The sequence below is a fragment of the Cyrtonyx montezumae genome, unplaced genomic scaffold (assembly GCF_038088225.1).
Source record: "Cyrtonyx montezumae isolate F1298 unplaced genomic scaffold, pur_monq_1.0 scaffold_32, whole genome shotgun sequence".
Taxonomy (NCBI): Eukaryota; Metazoa; Chordata; class Aves; order Galliformes; family Odontophoridae; genus Cyrtonyx; species Cyrtonyx montezumae.
In genome coordinates, this window is record NW_027072037.1 from 561,562 (window position 1) to 582,059 (window position 20,498).

A 20,498-nucleotide genomic window follows, 5' to 3' on the forward strand; every position below is an offset into this window, starting at 1 on the left:
CGCTAACTTAATGTTGGCAATTCTGGGTAAACATAGGCATAGAGTGCCATTTGGGACTGTAAGGTTCCCAAGGCATCTGATGAAGCTAGCAGGTGTGGTCGACTCCCTAGAGGAGGCCCAAGTCCTGCTGAAGCAGCGATTGAGGTCAGGTAGGATGGCATACCTACGGGATCTTTTGTAAATCCAAATGTCTAAGTACCTGGAAGTTGGCACATATATTTAGTTAGCTGAAAGGCTTTTTAAGCTCTTAGCTTGAGCCTGCCCACTGCTGACTCAGTCATGAATCAATGGGAACGCTGACACCCAAGTGTGCAGGCAACTAAATTTAGGTTTCTTAATCTGCAAGTTGAATCCCCTACCCTTTATCATGCTGTGACAGTCACTCAGATCTAAACATTGTCTGTTTCAAGTACCTAATGGGTACTGACATGATGTCTTCCTATTAACTGCTTAATGTGCCAGTGTTTAAGTTTGGAGAGAGATGTATGAGTTGCTTGTGACTCTTTTGAACTTTGACAGGATAATTATAACAACACCTAGGCTGATTTGCTTCAGCTAGTGCTTTGAAAATCATCCTCTCAAGTTAATCAGCCTCAATTTTTTCCATGTATGAAGTGGGAAATCTGTGCTTTAAGGAGCTTGGTACACCGATGGAGACCATAAAAATGACAGAGGAGAAGGACGTGTATGTAGGAGAAGCAAGAGCACTAAAAGGTAGAATCCTGTTCTTGCATTTTTGATTGCCAGGCAGTATCAGCACTTGTTTACAACACCCATTTCCACACTGACTAAATTCATATTTAAATCCTGAGCTTTCTACTACTTTTCTTCTAGAAAAGAGCCGTAAAATATAAATGGGGATGAGTTAGTTTTCTAATAACTCACAGACTTCCTTGATAATCATGTTGATGAAGTAGAAATGGTGTTCCTAATAGAAAAGGATAATCAACCACATCTTGCTCGGCCTCCTTTTACATTGAAATTATGTAGTTAAGTCTGTGCTGCTAAGTGAAACAGATCCAGGGATTGTTCTCTGGCTTTGGATTTCCTTTCTGTATCCTGATTGTGTTCATATTATGTAGCATTTTTCTTTAGGTATCTTCTAAGTCTCCTACTGTGGCTGTAAAATACTGTTTTGTTTCCTGTTTGTGAGCTGTTTTGTTTCATTGGAGAGAAGGGATGAATCAGGTTCTGATATAATGTTAATTAGTTGATGCACCCTCAGGAGGGATGCTTTTGTAAAAATAAAGCACATGCTGCTCATCCTGGTGCATGGGATGATGGCATGATGGGATGTTCAAGGACATGAAGTGTCCTGGGATGGTTTTGGTGGAGCAAAGAAGGAGGCAGTTCTGCTGTAAAATGGCAGCGTGCCATTCTGTGAGCTCTCTTTGGGCATTGCTTGGGAGAATCTTGGTTGGTGTGGGTCAGACCCATGTTAGGAAACAAGGAAACTGGAAACAGTGTGGATTAGTAGATGTATGTGCTGAATCCTGTCTCCTTCCAGACCTGGTTATTAGCTGTAAATGATAGTGCTGTGTTCTTTAACATGAATAGCTCTGTTTTGAAATCCAGATCCAAATGGGTTGACCAAGGAGGAAACACATTATCCTCTAGGAAACAAGAGACAATAGTTTGCAAACTCAGACAAAACAAGAATGTAGATTCTGCTTGAGTTTAAGTGCAGTTCAGTGGCATCAGTACTTGGCTGAAAAACAGTTTATATGCAAATTTAGTGTAACTGAGACCACTCCTCTGACCAGGAGAAATGAAAATAACAGCAACGACTATGGAAAGAAGTCTGAGTTGGAATCCAGTATTAGCAAAAAGTACTGTTTGTTCAGTGGGATTTCAGTACAAATAGCACTATATTTGCTCTTGCTTCTCTTATCTATGCTAGCCTGTTGAACATCTGATTTATTTTTACCTTTAATCTCTAATAATGTGGCATTTTATTTGTACGCTATGTTTTCTTAATTGTGGCTGTGCAAATGTCATCCATTTTAACGTGTATATACAGAAAGAGAAGTGTTTATTTTATTACAATACCAAAGACCGTCAGTAGGAATGATCTTAAACTGGAAGAGTCTTTGGTGTAATATGTGTGTGTTCTGTTTTCATTCATTTTTCACATACTGAAAAAGGAAATTAAGTTAATGGAAAGTATGTGATATGACAGCAGTTGTTGCTATAATAATATCATACACACAAAGGATGTTGCTGAGGAAATTATCCCATACTATTTCTGAAAGGTCTGTCAGTGCAATACCATTTTTTCCAAAGCAAAGGCCAATAGTGCAGTGCTTCTTAAAAAAAACAACAACAAAAAACATCTTTTTTGAACAGTTATTTGAAACTTTTCCTTCTGAATTCATTTTGGTATGAATTCTGCAGGAAGAGGAAACCCATCTCACTTCTCAAAATATAACTTTCTATTTAACTTCTCTTTTCACGGCCAAGCTTAACTGCTTAGTCCCTTCAGTATTTCTGTTTGTGAATTTTTAACTAGTCATTTATGTAATAAAATCACAGAAGTGTTTCACGGAATCACCAAGGTTGGAAAAGACCTCCAACATCATCCAGCCCAACCACCCACCTACCACCAATATTTCCAACTAAACCATGCCCTTTTGAGCAACTGATAACTATTAGTGGATGAAAAACTGCCCCGGTAGAGGATAATAATACAACACCAATTCTCACATTTCTTGGGTTTAAAGTAGTTTAATGACCAGCTTGAACCTCCTGGTCCCCATCAGGGATATTAATGCCATGTCATAATCTTTTGAACTCAGGTCGTCCTGTGTACATGAATACCCTCACAAAATTCGGGGCTGTATATATGTGCCTCTTTGGATGAGCTGGCAGGATCTGACCTCTACTGAAACACACAAATGAGATGAAGTCAGTGTTGAAGAAGGACTGAAGTCCTGAATCACTTGCATTGTGTTGTTCTTTGCTGACTGCCTTCCCTGATGACCTCATGAAATTCAGCTCTCTCCCAGTAGAAAAGTTTTTGTTCTATACTGTTTGTTTGGACAAAAATGTTGATAAACCTGAGCTCTCCTGTACAGAAAGCATTAAAACCTAAGATAAAAGCCATTGAATAAGTTTATTTATATGTTTGCATGGCAATCCCACATATTTTTTCTCATTTATTCAAGGACCATGTCTCATTAAAGTGAGCATTCACTTTTTGATAATTTTAATTTAGGAAGTCTCCAACATCCACTTGGAATAAAGAAGACCAGGTGAAAGATACCCTAGAACTGGGTAAGTTTGTTCTAAGTCAGTTTGGTTTTTACCAACATATTCTTTAGAGAAACTGTAATCAAAGATGTTTGAGTCTCTTCTTTTCCAATGCTTAGTTGATTTAGAGTAATTGCATTTGCTGTTCTTTGGCGAGACTGTGTGAAGAAGTTATGAAGAAATAATCAAACAAAGGGTGGTTTATCTGGGAATCATAGAATGATTTGGGTTGGAAGGGACCTTAGAGATGGGTTTGTTGCAATCTTCCTGCTATGGACAAGGACACCTCCCACCAGATGAGGTTGGTCGAAGCCCCATCCATCTTGGCCTTATCTATTTTCTGGCTGTCTGTACTTTCCTGTACTGGGGGGAGCAGACATGACTTTTCATTTTCCTCCCACTCATTATATATTTTTTCTTCACTTTCAGTTGATGTTGAGGATGAAGCAACAACTGGAGAAGTCAGTAGGAACCTGAATCTTTCAACACTGCATATGCTTAAAGAAGCATCAAAGGCGATTGATATTTCTCTTGCAAAAGTAAGGCTGTGATGGCATATGGAAATGGAAGTGTGAAACTGTCACTTCTATTCATCAGCGCATCAACTGTTTGTTCTGTGTTATGTGCTTTGTGGTTTAACGTGTGCTGTACCTACTCTTGAAAACAGTCCTCATTTGGTATTCAGATGGAAAGGTAATATAGGGACCCCCAACCAAAATTCAGAAAAATGCCAGAAGAGCATGTGGGAATTTTTCATCCACTTGAACCATGGGTAAGGGCTTTAACTGAAGAAGCACGTATTACTTTATTAATGGCTCTAGTCAGTTTTGCATGTGGTTGTCTACCTGTCCTTTAAATTGACAGTGGTTCAGCACTGTGTCTCCCTTGCTCACCTACCCTGTTTTGAGGAGGGATGTAACCATTAAATATTTTTACTTTTTCCTTCCCATTCAGACAAAAAAATATATATATATAAAATAAAAGCACAGAGAAAAGATAATGAAGATTTCCTCCAACTTCATTTCTCTGTCAAAGACATATCCAAGTAAAAATACAAACCCTAAGCAGTCAGTCCTTATTTACTCAGCTTTACATTAGAATGAAAGCAATTCTTCAGCTTAGCTATTCCTTAGTAGCAGAGCAGTAATCTGCAGTCGCCCAGGGTCAAGATCTGAATTTGAATTTTGCCAACATAGATAAATCTCTGAACAACATTTGCCTTATACCAGCAACTCTGACAAAGCAAAATAGGCTTTTGCCTTTTCTGTATGCTGTGTCCAGCAGGGTCCTCCTCTCACTGATGTCAGCCATGGGTAGCCATCGCCCTTTGGCTGTAGCTTTGAGGCACTATTTTGTAGTGCTTCCATGGGAAACTGCCCCAGACAATCTGCCTAGCTGGTTTCCTAATGCTGAGCAATACACAGCATTATGAGTTGAAGTAATGTTGCAGGAAAAGGAAAAAATTGCTCCGTTTCATTTGGGTGTTGCTATTTACAGTAAGTATAAAACAGAAAAGGGTGGCTGTAGTGAGTCAGTCATTACCCTGCCACACTCTGCCTTTTTACAAATGACTACTAGAAAACATTAGTGTATATTCTTTCTGATTTATTTTTAAAATGATGCATTTTTTCTTTCTTTTTTTCTTTTTAATAGGAGTTAAAAAATCTTTTGTTTGGCTCCAGCCTTTGTTGCTTCAGTGAAGAATGGAAAATACAGAGTTTTACATTTAATAACATACCTCAGTTAAAATATGGCATTGTTCAAAAAAAGGTACTGTAAGTGGGCTTCTTAAAAGAAAAAGTGATCTTTGCTTTTTACACCAAGTTTACAGAGGCTGTGTGTTTTAGCAGTGAAAAAATAAATCTCTGCTTTCTTTAGTATCACCACTTTCTGCTGGATGATGTTACCTTGTCAGGTTTGCTAGGAGATTTAAGATGAGTGTGATCTGCTGTCACAGAATGGCTTAGGTTGGAAGGAGCCTTAAGCATCATCTAGTTCCAACCCCTCTGATGTGGTCTGGTTGCCAACCACCTGCTGAGGTGCCCAGGGCCCTATCCATCCTGGCCTTGAGCACTTCCAGGAGTGTGGCATCCACGGCACAACCTCTCTGGGCAGCAGTGACAGTGCCTCACCACCCTTTGAGTAAAGAATTGAGTAAAGAAACCTCCTCATGTTTCACCCAAATCTCCTCTCTTTAGCTTGATCACAGAATCATAGAACGGCCTGGCTTGAAAAGGACCTCAAAGATCATCTCATTTCAATCCCCCCTGCCCTGGGCAGAGTCTCCAACCACTAGGGCAGGCTGCCCAGAGCCACACCCAGCCTTGCCTTGAGTGCCTGCAGGGATGGGGCATCCACAGCCTCTCTGGGCAACCTGTTGAAGCGTGTCACCGCCATCAGAGTGAAAAACTTCCTCCTATATATGACTTAAATTTTCCCTGTCCCAGTTTAAACCCATCCCCATCATCCTATCGCTATCAGACTGTATAAAAAATCGGTCTCCTTTCAGTTTATAAACTCCCTCCATGCAGCCTTCTGGAAGTCTGCATTGAGATCTTCCCAGAGCCTCTGAAGATAACTTCTCCAGACTGAATAAGCTCAAATCCCTCAATTTTCCTTCATAGTAGAGAGGTGCTTCATCCTCTGAGCATCACCTGGACCTGCTCCTACAGCTCTGCATCCCTCCCCTGCTGAGGGCCCCAGGGCTGGATGCAGAACTCCAGATGGGTCCTTATGAGGGCAGAGCAGAGGGGTATAACCCCCTCCCTGCCCCACTGCTGCCCCTCTGTTGATGCAGCTCAGGGTGCAGCTGGCTTTCTGGGCTGCAAGTGCAGAAGATACACAAGTAAAAGACCACAGGTGAGTCCACCTCTTTACACCCAAGTTGCTGTGACTCTGGGCTGTAGCCACAAATTCCATCTCCTTCCTAAGGCAAAGTTTTTGTAGCTTGCTAAGCAACATTTACCTTTCTAAAATCTCGAATCAATGTTCTCATAGTGACCCAAGCTGGTAAAGACACTGTGCAGTCCCCAAGATCAGCCCTCACTCATCTCATGCAGAATATCTCCCTACGGCCTGAGAGAAACAGACCATGGTGTACTTCTGCACATAAGCCAGAGCAAAAGAGAATTTGGTGCAAAGACAAGTGCTAATGATAATGTAATTAAGATATTTAATTAACTTACCTAATCTGGTGAAGTGTTTCATGATGCTAATGACCTTAGAACGTCACACCTTATGTTTAAATAAAACCTAGAGGGGAAAAAAGAGATACTACATGTCATGTTAAACTCCAAAGGGAACCACAACAGTAATGTTACTGTTCATTGGTCCACAGTAAACGTTACTTTGCTTTTTCCAGACTCTGCAGGTAGGGAAAGGACATCACTTCTCGTGACTCACTGGCCATTAAATACCCTTCCATACATTTCACAACAGGAATGGTAAACCAGAGTGCTCTGTGGAAATGTCTTTATTTCAGATTGTTAGCCTGTTTCTCCTCACTTCCAAAATTCATTTCAACCAAACAAGTCTTCTTCATTCTGTTCTAATGTGAAGTATTTTTGGGGATCTACAAGAAGATGCTTAGAATGCTTCCTCTATTTATTTATATATTTTTGGCTGAGAGGCTTTCCATGATGGATTGAAGTCAGTGCTGGTTTATTCATTAGCATGTCTCAGGAGATCCACTTGTTAGTTACGTAGATAATTATGGAGAAGTATGTGTTTAATATAAATGAGAAAGTCTGAATGGGATTGTCTTGTGCACCCTGCTCTGGCTGTCTGTGTTGGAGCCAGCATTTGGACCAGGTGTACCCAGAGGTCTCTTCCCACCTCAACTGTTCTGGGGGTTGGAACAGATCACCCAGAGGTCCCTTTCAACCACAACCATTCTCTTACTCAGGGAAATCAAGGGTGGTGCAACACTGTCCATCTGCCGTGTAGTTAACACAGAGAAACAAGTCTTGAGTGGTCAGGCACTGGAATGGCCTGCCTAGGGAGGTGGTTGAGGCACCATCCCTAGCGCTGTTCAAGAAGCGTTTAGATGAGGTGCTAAGGGATTTGATTTAGTAGTTGGGTAGGGATAGTGATAGGAGGATGGTTGGACTAGATGATCTTGTAGGTCCTTTCCAACCTTATGAACCTATGAACCTATGAACCTTGGTCATTCAGTGGAGTCAGATGGGCTGGATGGTTGGGAATATGTGAGGAGAAGGAAATACTGTGCTATGCCATCCCACAGTCTTTCATAGCAGCCATTAATCTATTTTCCACTATGCTTAATGGCAAACTCAGAGGAATTTGAAGGGCAAGGGTAAATTTTGTCCTTTGAAAAAGTCAGGTTGATTTTTTTTTTCTCTTGAAATGAAGGTAGTTTTTGTCTCATTGGGATTGGAGCAACTTTTGTTTGTTTGCATGAGCACAGAACGAACTTAAAAAAAGCAACACAATACTTTCCTTTGGTATTACGGATCGTAGAATCATTAAGGTTGGAAAAGACCTCTAAGATTATCTAGTACAACATCCACCTACCACTGACCCATGCCACTGTGGCAAGTTCTAGGCATTTTCAGGAAAAATAGATGGGAAGCACAATACCAGTCAGCAATTCTTATTTTCAGTAGCTTGCCAAAAACAGAGAGCATTGCATGGATGGAAGGAGAGAGATGAAAGGACGAATTAAGCCTGAATGGGATCACGTGGCTTGCAAACTAGTTTTCTCCAGCATCAAACAGTGCAAGGTGTTTTGTTCATGGAGTGTCCAATTGTTCCCCTCAGGGTGGCCCATGTGGAGTACTGGCAGCAGTTCAAGCTTGTGTTCTACAGCAGCTTATCTTTGGAGACAGTAACAGGAATAAGGATGCTCGGTAAGTCAGCAACGGGCAGAAGTAATTTCCATACGGAAGAGGAAGATGTTTTTCTGTGATGCAGACCCTCAGTGACCTTTTTGAGTTTGGGTTTTTCTTTGTGTCTAAGTGAGAAAGTAAGCATATGAACTTTGTATTTACTTCTCTTTTAAGTGTAGCAGTGTCAATGAACCTTGGGATTCCATGGAAATATGATTTCAAAGAAAATGCAGTCAGGATTTGGAAGACCGTGAAATTCATGCAATTTTTGACACTAAGAATCTCAAGAGGGGTGGAAGAGTTAGAGCTCTCCATTTTTCTCTTGTTGCTGTTTGGTCTTTCACATTTAAGCCCCTTAATGAAATTTAGCTTCTCTGTGTGTTTTCTATTTACTTTATAGAAGTAGTTTTATATATTGCTTGCATTGAGGAAAATTGCTTGGACTGCTGTTCTGTTAATATCAGTGCACATGTGACATTGTTAAAGGTACAGAGTTCATTCATGCTGGAAAATAATGTCCAAAACAATTTATCATCACCTCTCTACAGCACATAGGATGGGTGGGGACAATTAATCAAAGCTTTATTGGGGCCTGAGGGGTCTGAATGGGTGCCCAGACCCAGGAGTGGTTGTGGGCAGGCAGACCTGCAAAGAGATGCTTAGTAAGGCATTGGAGACATTGAAAAACAGACTTTCAGACTTAGAATAAAGCATTTACCATCATAGAATCATAGAATGATTGGATTGGAAGAGACTGTGGTTGCTACTATTGTTGTTGCTGCGTAATAATGGCTCTGATTACTTTCAGTCCCCCCCAAAATGGTCCAAATGAATGAGATACTGTGAATTAATCACCTGAAGATCACCTGTTCCTTGAACTCTCCTCAAGTTAGTCAGTGTAATTCTACAGCATTAATTCTTTAATTCTTTCTTCTTCCATTCAGTTCTTTCAGAACATCACATTTTTCTGTAATTAACCTAAACAGAGTTAAATTAACCAGCAGTGCTTCCCATTAAAAACCATGCCAGTCCTGGGGGCATTTTCTCTAGACTTCAGTCAGTGAGTTTTTGAAGAGTCTATATGCACTTTTTTCTTTTTAAGGGGATACAGAGATCATTCCTGTGAGGTATTGAGGAAAACAGTGCTGCCAATACAGGAAGAAACTTTTCAAACTCTTCAACTGGTAATATATCAACTCAGAGCACACCTGCTCTGATTAGTTAGTAGAGCAGCAGTCTTTATTCCAGTTCACTAGAGTGTTCAGTGCAGAATCATGCTCATGAGAAACCTCATGGAAGAAAATTGATCAGTATTTCTGATGGTTAAAATCAAGAATTCATTTTGGTTTGGAGGACAACCTTTGGTCATCTGCTTCTTGATCTGCCTGAGCCTCAGGTTACCCTCGGTAACACCCTGAGAGCTGTTCACTTTTTGCTCATTCATCACGATGAAGTGTTGTTAAATGCTGGACAATTGTGTAGCACCCAGATAAGTGGGTTGAGGCTTGATTTCTTAATCTGACCATGAGTGTCCCAATGCATGCCAGCTACAACCTGTCCTGGGTACTTGGCAGTATTTGCCTCTCTTTTTTCTTTCCTCTTATTACGCACGTGGTTTTGAAGTACTTTGTTTTTACATATTTTGTATTTGAAAAGTGCTGCTGAAGTATGATGAAAGTCTCCAAGGGATTTCAGGTTAGCAGCTGAGCTCTTGGTCTTTGTGCACAGAAATGCTAAAGCCATGTCTCTGGCTCTTAAAAATGAATTGCATGACAGGCTGTTTTATTCATGAGATAAATAGATTTTTCCTATGATGCATTTGCCATGGGCAGAAACTCTTTGGCAGACAGAAAGAAAGGGCAGTCTCAGAGGTTGAAATGAGAGGATTCATATTCCTTGGTAATTCTAACCTACATTTTCCAACCTTGGTGTTTCTATGAGTCTATGATTGTCAGAGTGTTGGCATTTTCACAGTAACTGTTTGACCTCAGACTTCTTCAGGGTTCGAGAGGTAATTATCACGTATCCTTATTATTCTGCTATCTCTTCTGCTACAACTCAATTATAGATGGATTGAGTTGAAATAACTGACTGTGCTTCCTATATATTTGGATGTCTGTGTCAGAACACTGGCAGAAATAAGAGAAAATTGTGATTTATTTTTTGCTTGAAAACCGTCACCTACTGTTTCCCAAATCTCACATCCTTCAGAGATGGATTTTTTTCTTAAATGAACATTATATTTGGGACTGAAAAGATGCTTAATTTTTTTTGTTTGTTTGGTGTTTCTTGTATGGCCTTTTAATTATTGGATCTTTTTATTCAAGTACTGGGAAACATCTCTCATGCTGGTAAAACCCTGGAACTGTTAATATCTGAATTTCAAGAGCAGCCAATCTTGAAGTCAGCAGAGAGAGATCCATTTCTGCAAAGCACAGTGTTTGTTGTGAATGGCATTTTAGTTGAAGTTGAATAGTAGGTAGGAACATCTCAGTGTAGATTTGAAGACAGTAGTTTAAGAAGTCAAAGCTCAAGAATGAAATTAAGTATGAAGGCCTTTATAAACTAGAATTCAGGTATTAACATGTAAAACAATCCTAATACAAAATATTTAAACAGTTTTGTTATAGATTTGAAGATGCAGTAGCTTGTCTTGGCTATATTTTTTTGCCAGTAAAACATGGTTACATAATTATATGTATCTTTGTCCAGGCAGTTATAAATATGTATTCTAAAAGAGCAGTTACTGTTTCTTTTAGTAGATTAATTTTAGTTTTAGCTTTCTGAATGGGATTATAGATCTGTGTATGATCAGTGTCTGTTGTTGTTCATACCTTGTTTAGTTCTCTCTAGCCCATCAAACTCAATTATAATAATGACTTTGGTTCCTTGCAGATCAGACACCATCTGATTGGTCTCCTGGAAGGTTAGGTTGTACATCTCATGTCTAGGATCACCTCTATCACAGGGTTATTGCTATAGAACACATAGACTTCAGCAAGTCTTATGAGGAGCGGCTGAGGGAGCTGGGATTGTTCAGTCTGGAGAAGAGGAGGCTCAGAGGAGACCTTATTGCACTCTACCACTTCCTGAAGGGGGGTTGTGGTGAGGAGGGGGTGGGCCTCTTCTCCCTGATAAGTAATGACAGGACGAGAGGGAATGGCCACAAGTTGCGCCGGGGAAGATTTAGATGAGACCTGAGGAAGCATTTCTTTTCTGAAAGAGTGGTCAGGCACTGGAATGGCCTGCCTAGGGAGGTGGGTGAGGCACCATCCCTAGTGCTGTTCAAGAAGCGTTTAGATGAGGTGCTAAAGGACTTAATTTAGTAGTTGGGTAGAGATAGTGATAGGAGGATGGTTGGACTAGATGATCTTATAGGTCCTTTCCAACCTTGTGAACTTATGAACTTATGAATAGCAAGCTTGCATTTGCTCGGCTTAAGTACCCATGGCAGGAGACTGACTATCAGTGTGAGTTACCTGAACTCAACCCCCAATGCCATGCAGGGCCATTAAAACTTGAGTTAGCTAAATTGCACTTCCCTCAAACTCACATTTTGCCTCTGACGGCAGAAAAGAACTAGTTCTGAGCAGGAAGTTCTAGATACAGTTCTAGTCACTAGATTGAATGATCTTCAGTAAGACCCAGGCAACTGCTCAAAGGATAAACATGACGTGTAAGGTGATTCACTCCAAGGAAGGGTTCAGACATCCCATGTTTCAATGGCTGCTGAATGGAAGCACTGAGCCCTCCTATTGCCAGCTCGGGACTGGGAAGTCCTGCTGCTGCATGCACATTTCATGCAGATAAGTGAGCCCCAAAGGTGGGATGCAACTCCACCTGGTGTGTCTTCTCAGTAACCACAGCCGTTTGCTGTTCAATTCAAAGGATTTTTGGAACTTTTCTGACTTAGAGCTGTCTAACTCTCATGGTGATAGAGGCAATTGAAATACTTAGAAGGCAATTTTCAAGGCAACTTGCTGGATTATTAATGTTAGCATTACGACACCTGGCTTTTGTTCATGTATCACTTGCTAAAAACCTGCTAGGAATCTGTGCCTGCTGTGACTGAGGCACTTTGCTTTAAAATGAGTATGCTCTGTGATGCACAGTGCTTGTCTGTATCTTGCATTTCCTGGTCTACAGTTGTCTCCAGCCCTCAGAAGCTCACAGGACCAAGTGCCTCACCATGGCTATTGCAGACATCTTGTGGCGTGCAGGAGGCAATGAAAAAGCGATTGTGGCACTGTAAGTAGGAGATGGCAGCTTCCATTACATGATGCTCTTATAACTGTGTCTGTTAAGTGTGTACAAGATTCACAAAATGGAAGTTCATAAGGATCATAGAATTGTAGAATGCTTTGAGTTGGAAGGGATCTTTGAAGGCCATCTGGCCCCACTCCTGCAGTGCACAGGGACACCCAGAGCTCCATCATTGCTCAGAGCCCTGTCCTCTGACCTTGGGTGTCTCCAGGGATGGGGCATCACCACCTCTCTGAGCAACCTGTGCAGTGCCTCACTGCCCTTACTGTAATCTTCTTCCTTATATCCAGTTTAAATCTCCCATCTTTTAATTTGAAACCATTTCCCCTTGTTCTGTCACACAGACCGTGCTACAGAGTCTGTCCCCTTCCCTCTTACAGCCCCTGTAGGTTCTGAATGCTGCTCTCAGTTCTTCTTGAAGCCTTTCCACCTCCTGATGCACAGCCCCAGCTCTCAGCCTGTCCTTGTTCTGTTGTTCCATCATTTTTGTGGCCCTCAGGATGTTATTATGCAGTGTGAAATGGATGAGGAAGAAATACGAAAGGCCATTTCTGCTGTTCCAATAGCTGGGAGTTAGGCCATACTGAATCCTGCAATGTGTTTTCATGTAAACCAGATTTTGTGAGAAGAGATCATTTATTTTATTAGATCAGCTAAGACTGATGAAAATGGGAGAACAGACAACCTTCTGGAAGCTTCTGGGCACAGAAGTTCTTCAGACCTGAAATAGAAGCCAGCAAATTCAAAGACATTTCCAGTGATATTTTGAATGTTTTCTGTCTATAAAATATTTCCTCTGTGATGATATTGTACATCTGTTCTGGTGCTTCTGTTTTAATGTCACTGCTCTCATATTCCTTACCAATAAAAATTGGTGTTAATATCTTAAACCTATGTTTATCCTCCTTTACAGAGGAACTTAAATAGACTGAGGGAGCACAGCTAGAGATATTTCATCAATAAAAGTTCACGGAACACCCAACACAAACTCCTCGTGCAAGAGGTTGTCTTTAAAAAAGGACAAAAAATAGCAAATAATACCAATTCCTTGGTTCGTCATTCAGTTTGTGTAAGATTTTGATTCGTCTTTAATGTGATTTTGGTCCTTTTAACATAAGTTTTGGTTTTGTTTGAACGTTCTCTTTAGGCCTTCAGGAAGACAACAGTTCACTCCCATAGGAAAATACAAGGCTGATGGCATCTTAGAAACTGTAAGGCTCTGTGTAACTCGTGCTCATATTTTCCCTATATCCTTTTGTTAGCTTTTCTTGCTTTAGTACAGTGAATCCCATTTCTGTGTATCCCTTATTTCCCTTAAGTTCAATATTATAGTTGTTAGTTGTGATCCAAAACCAACACCAAATCACAGAGTCTGGTAGTTTATCTGGCTCTGAACTGTCCCACTGCCTGTGAGCAGCTGGGCCCTCTGAATTTCTTTTTGTTGCATCTACCTTCCAAGCTTATAAACTGTGGCTGATTTTGATGGAATGCAGTAAAAATTGAAAGTGGATCCTTTCAGGTCAGCTTGCACAGCCATGAACAAGAGGCAGTTTTTTATTCTCGTGTTTTATATACAATTCTTTGCCTTTTTTTTCCCCAAGTAGCTCCAAATGGCAAAATACTTTCCAGTTGTGTCTTTGTTTCCATCTGAAGCCCTCAAATGGCTTTGTAAACATTGATGACACAAGCCAGGCTTTAGTGGTTTAAAGAAATATTACTGGCCTCCTAAATGGAAGAGCAAAAGTACCAACAGCTTTTCAGAACTGGACAGTTTTGAAACAACTGGACCTTAAAACCTGAGAATGTACAACCAATGCGTTACAAAACCTTGGTAATAATGTGTTCTTACAAGAGAAAAGTTGTATTATTTAATACGTTAAAACGATTTTGAGCTGCTGGTCATTTCAGAATGCAAATTACAGCCTGGTATTGGGTCAAAGTACTGCTTATCAAAGCTCATGTGGGAACAGCTGTGTTGAAATAGTGTTGGAAAAGAAAGTCTGGATAGAGCTGGGGGTATGGTCTGCCATGCATCATGGAATCATAGAGTGGCTTAGGTTGGAAGGGACCATATGGATCCTCAAGCTCCAGCCTCATGGTGCAGACAGTGCTGCCAACACTATTTCATATTTACTGCATAAATCCATCACTGCTGTCAAAATAGGAAGATGCAGAAATAGACGAAGAGCTTGGAAGAAAGGGCAGGGAGCTGAAAACTCTCCTCAAGTTCATGTGACATTCCATTATTCGTGGGGGTATTCTCTGAGTGATAAGAAGTGCTCTGATAGAGGTCTGTTACAGCCAGCTCACCCCATGAGTACAGGCTCCTGGGCTGCTTGCTGCTTCTGTGGCTTCTGAGGCTTCATGGTTGTCCTGAGAATTGTTTTACATTGCATAAAATTGAAGCAGGCTGAGGGCTTGATGAACTTAAAAACAGCAAGAGGCAGCATTTAACCACAATACAGCATTTAGCCAAGTAACAGCAGTAAGAGGTAGACATCCTTAGATTTTTATACTGCTTTATGTTAATTGAAAAGCTTCTAGTCAGACTTAAAATTCTACCTACTTTCCTTCAGCTGCCACCTTTAAAAATGAATTGCTCTTGTTTCAGGTGTTTTTTTTCCTTCTTTTATTTCCTCCCAGCTAATCCTGCATAGTGCCACAAGGTACGAAGATCTGATTGTACTTCTTCAGCAGAATATTCACCAGGTATTATGTGTTCAGCTGCCAATCTTTATGTATTTAACAGTTTAATCTGATGGCTTCTGAATGTAATTTCCAACACTGTTTCTGACAGCCAACTAAAGACAGAATTCATAGAATCAGAACTGTAGAACCACCAAGCTTGGAGATGATCTCCAAAATCATCCAGTCCAACCATCTACCTACCACCAGTATTTCCTCACTGAACCACATCCCTCATTTCAACATCTAAATTTTTCTTGAACACCTCCAGGGACGGTGACCCAACCACCTCCCTGGGCAGCCCATTCCAGGGCCTGACCACTCTTTCAGAGAAGAAACTGTTCCTAATATCCAACTTGAACCTCCCCTGACACAGTTTGAGGCCATTCCCTCTCATCGTATTGCTAGTTAGGAAGGAGAAGAGACCTCACCTCGCCACAATTTCCTTTCAGGCCGTCGTGGAGAGCGATAATTTCTCTCCAGCACACACGTTACATTTTAACAAGCAGAGCAGAAAGAAAAGCTGTTTTAGCATAATTGAGAACCATTTCCACTTTCAGTTCGTTTTACATTTCTTCAAGATTGGACTTAAAAATGTGTGCAATGAAGTAAATAAAATTCTTTTCTTTTTCAGTTTGAAATTGGTCCCTATGGGTGCATCCTTCTGACCGTGTCTGTCATCTTATCAAGATCTATCAACCTGTGAGTGCCTTTGTATCTTAATTTCATGAACTCAAAGCAAACAAGATGTGCAAAGTGAAAAAGCAGCCATGGTATACTTAAATCTCTGGCTTTTTTCAGTGCCCTGATGTTTATTCTGATAAATACACAGATGCTACAATTGTGATTTGCAGTTAATTTTGTCTTTTGTTGTTGTGAGTTGGAGATTAGACTTCAGATAGATCTTTATGGTGTCTCCAATATGGAGGGAATTAGGGATATGGGACATAAACACAAGGTAAGGACAAAATGTATCTATCAGCTCATCTACTCTTTGTCTTCTGCTATCAGAGGAGGGATATTTTACAGTAACAAAGCTTCTCTCTTCCCACTTTAATGATGGAAGATTTTATTTTTTTGCCACTGCTCTTGAAAAAATCTCTTTAAGTATCTCATTGTTGATGAGTAGAAAATGTTTCAATTCCAGGCTCAGTTTCTTCGTGACTAAATTTGTGTCCCATTTGCTGTTCAGCCAGTATCTCTGCAAATTATTTTTTTTGCATCCTGACGTTAATAACGTAGGAACAGCCACACTTACTCAGGTCCCCCTGCCAAGTGGCTCATGGTAGTTGTGTATAAAAAGGTTATAAGTAACAGATATAGAGCCTATAAGCTTACCTTTGGTTATTTGTTTTCTTCTTCAAACTTCTTCAAGTTTGAATGAACAGAGCTCTGGAATTGCTTGACACACTACAATTGGGTTGTGTATGGTGATTGATACTTTCCCATCTTTAGTGGAGCATCTTTTTGTCTGATATATTGCAGTATTTTTTTGCTTCCCTGAAATAGATGAAGAATCACCACTCTTGCTTCTTCTCTGCAATGTTTAGATGTTTTTTTTTCCTTGTGATAAACCAAATGTTAATCATTGAAGCTTAAACAATGTTTATCCTATCCCTTATACTTCCTACATACTGTCTAGAGTGAGTTCAGTCAAAATATTGCCCACAGAATGGATCCATCCAGATTACAAAATGGGCTAGTGCTTCCAGATGTTGTCTGTCCATAGAATCATAGGATCACCAAGGTTGGAGAAGACCTACATCATCATCCAGTCCAACTGTCCACCTATCACCAATAGTTCTCACTAAACCATGTTCCTCAACACAACATCTAAACGTTCCTTGAATGCCTCCAGAGTTTCTCCACACAATTAAAAATAGCAGACTTCAGAGATTTCTAATAATTTCCTTTTCATCAGTTCAGGAAACAACGTGACTGATGGATCTCTGGGCAGTCTGATCTGGTGGTTGGCAACCCTGCCCACATAATGGGACTGGAACTCAGTGATCTTTGGAGGACTCTTTTAACCCAACCTTTCTTGATTCCTTGATTCCATGGGTCTATGTTTTGCTGTTCTTGGTTCTTTAGCAGAAACTGTCCCATGTGTTGTAGTATATCTGATACCCTAGGTAGCCTTGGTTAATTTTTATTTTGAACGTTGTTAGTTGTTGTACTGCTACACATTTTCTGTCTCCTTCTCTCTGTCTCCTCTATGTGTGTTCACACACATGCATATATATAAACATGGTATTGACTCTGTTAAACAAAGTGGCAGTGATCACTCCACCCCTTCTGATATAAGTGACTCCAGCTTAGGCATCAGCTCTGAAGTAGTTGCCAATGCTCTGTCTTAACAGCTGAAAGCAGATGTGAGGGCTGCTACAGGTAGCTGTCTTTTTGGCAGGGCTGAATCACTCACTTGTGATGCCCCAATCTCTCCATTGATGATAATGATAAAGGCTATAGTATGGAATACATCAGGAAGATATTTCTGGATGATTATAAGTAAATCTAGTCTGAATTTGCTGACATAGATATGCTGACCTCTAAGGGGTAGCAGTTAAAGCAGTGTTTTTTAGACATTTCTTGAGGCTTGCTCTAGCACGATTGTGCATCCTTGGTTTTGTGTTTTTTGTTTTTTTTTCTTTTTTTTTCTTTTTAAACATATTAAATGGATTTCTGTGGTACAGTGAATCTCAGAGTGTAGCAGAATCTGAAAGCTTCCTTCCTTTTGTCAAATTCCACTTCTGTAACAATCTTATAGAATTATCTGCAAGTGAAAAGAGCTGTTCCTTGACAACTTGCAATGACAGCTGACATGAAAAGAGCAGCTGCACTTGGAAGCAGCACAGGTTTGATGTCTGTAAATTGAACAGTGCTTTTATTTCTTGCATCACTACATTGTCTTGAAAATAAATAACCATTTAGTACAAGTTTGATTTGATTTTGCTTATACAATTGCTCAAGCACTAAAGTACCTAAAAGCATTTACAGATGTATTATTCTTTTTTGTTTTGCTGACATTTTCTTTCTTTTGCTTACAGTAACACTGCATGTCACTGACTTAGCTCCTATTTTCCACTCTGATGTGAATGATGTGATAATTTTATAAAACATGTAATTACTCTCATTTTTCCAAGCTACTTAGAGCAGAGGGGTATATATCACTAAAGGTATTTGAGCAAGAGTTTGTCACCTAGGAGAATTCTCAGAAGCAGCTGTGTTCCTAATTGCTACTGATTTCATTGCTTTACTTGTTGCAAAATGGTAAACACTTTTTAATAATATAAGCAAAGAGGTTATTTTTCAAATCACCTTTGCATTGTTAAGAGGTTCCTTATGACAAGGCCAGTCCATGATCTGTGATTACATTTCAAGTCTAAATTAAGCTTAACCAGATGAGGTTTACCAAGAGTAAATGTAGAGTCTTGCACCTAGGGAGGAATGACCGCATGCATCGGTACAGGTTGGGGATGAGCTGCTGGAGAGGAGCTCTGAGGAGGGGGACCTGGGTGTCCTGCTGGGTGACATGTTGACCATGAACACCTTCACATCAGTACCTATTTTCTGTTTATATTAAATAGATTTTTCTCTCTTCCTAGATACAGTGGAATGTGTTTGCAGACTTTGCCTAAGATTTTTTTTAGAAGTGCAAACCAAGCTTCACTTCAGTAACTTGCAGTAATAGATTTGAATAGTTGTGTCATAGTACTTCTAGGATATCACAAGTATCGAGCCAGATCACTCTGCTCATATCATCCAAAAATATGTACCATTTAGTGGGTGTTACAGGCATTTAAGTAACTGTTTACATACCTGGAATAGCTCTGGATGAATATTTGAAGACAAATGAGAGTTGCTTTAGGTAATGGAATTTTCACCTACAGTAGATCTTTCTGGGATGCTTTTCATTTCAGCCTTTTAAGAGTAAAAATGTTTCTAAAAAAAAATTAGAAATGCCAAGTTTTGATGTTCCTTATTTTTGCTCGCACCTTCTAATTTTTGTTAAGAGGTTGACATATTTCAGTTTCTCAAATAAAGATAAAATGCTTCAGTTTGTCCCTTCAGCGCTGGCAGTCATGGTCACTTGGTACATTGCTCTTCTATAATTAATTGACATTTTTATAAGAAAATAGAAGGCTGATGGTATAATTGTGTTGAACCCCAGTTATCATAAAACAGTATTAAGATGCAGAGATGTGTCCAACTGAAACAAAACGAAGATGTATACTTGGTTCAACAAAAAGAAGATGGGCATTTTAATTAATGAATATTGAAATGTTTCTTTCTCTTCCCAGTATTTTCAGTTCCGTGAATTGAACTTTCAGTTTAAAACAGAAGAAAAAATAATTTTGCTTGGTGGGGAATCATTAATAATACCTTAAAAGACAGAACACTGAATGTAGATGAAATGGTGAGACAATGGACTCAGTGATCTCTAGAAGTCCCTTCCAACCCCTACAGTTCTGTGATTCTATCATTAGGTATTAAATGAAAGAGGAGTTCCAAGTGCTGTTCAACCCATCAAGAACTGATCTGAAAAGGGGCGCAGGGTCATGAAACCTCAAAGCTTTTAGGTGATAGACACTTCCTTAGAGCAGTCAGATCTGAGGGCAGGTGCTTCCCACATGTGTGAGGATGGAAGACAGCGTGTACTTGTGATCCTGCCAAATAAGTGTCAGGAAAGATGGGATGAATTGCTGTTAGCCTATATTTTTGCTTTGACTTTGAAGAGAGACTGACTAGCTTAGACTTCTGTTTCTTAGATTCTTGATATTCTGAGTGTAATCTTCATTGAGATTCTATAGAAATATTTCTAGGCTCCCTTCATGCTCAAAAAAAAAACCCAAAAAACCAAAAGGAAAGGAAAAAAAAAAAACCTGAAAAATATATTGTAATTCATTCGTCTTGTGTCATGTGTTTACCTTTGAAAATATCACTCTGGTTTTCTATGATATCTAAAAAAGAAGAAATGTATTGGGAGTTAGAGTGATAAGAGGACAGAATAAAATCATTGTAATGTATTTGTAGAAATGTGGTCTTGTCTCCTCGGGTCAGTAAAGAAACAGTAGAACTTTAACGCATTGGGAAGACATGAACTAGAAAGTTTCCCATTGTTGTTGAGTCACCGTCCTCGAGGTGTTCAAGAAATGTTTAGAAGTGGTGCTAAGGGATATGTTTTAGTGGGGAAATATTGGTGGTAGCAGGACGGTTGATCTTGGAAGAGTTTTCCAACCTTGGTGATTCTGTTATTCTGTGAGAAGCTTTTGTGTGAGGACAGATTAATTCTTTTCTCTACAGTATTGGAAATGGACAGCTTGGATGTGATAAAAGTGTAGAGATCCTTAATGAAGTTGGATAAGGAACAATGTACGTTGTATTGCCGAGTCCAGAAATTTACCTGTCACAGAAATGATCGAGTCTCACATTTAAAACAAACTGTGCTTACAT

The 20,498-nt window shown here is 39.9% G+C and overlaps 1 protein-coding gene across 1 annotated transcript in view; it reads left to right on the plus strand.

The window, feature by feature from the left end:
* Window positions 1-20,498, plus strand: part of MINDY4 (MINDY lysine 48 deubiquitinase 4) — a 72,538-nt gene that overhangs the window by 19,496 nt on the left and 32,544 nt on the right. The window contains exons 6-13 of the mRNA XM_065744846.1: window positions 3,215-3,273; window positions 3,679-3,788; window positions 4,903-5,019; window positions 8,029-8,117; window positions 12,243-12,344; window positions 13,507-13,570; window positions 15,003-15,068; window positions 15,679-15,746. Of these exons, the coding sequence (XP_065600918.1) occupies window positions 3,215-3,273; window positions 3,679-3,788; window positions 4,903-5,019; window positions 8,029-8,117; window positions 12,243-12,344; window positions 13,507-13,570; window positions 15,003-15,068; window positions 15,679-15,746 (675 nt within the window). The remainder of the gene's footprint in view (window positions 1-3,214; window positions 3,274-3,678; window positions 3,789-4,902; window positions 5,020-8,028; window positions 8,118-12,242; window positions 12,345-13,506; window positions 13,571-15,002; window positions 15,069-15,678; window positions 15,747-20,498) is intronic.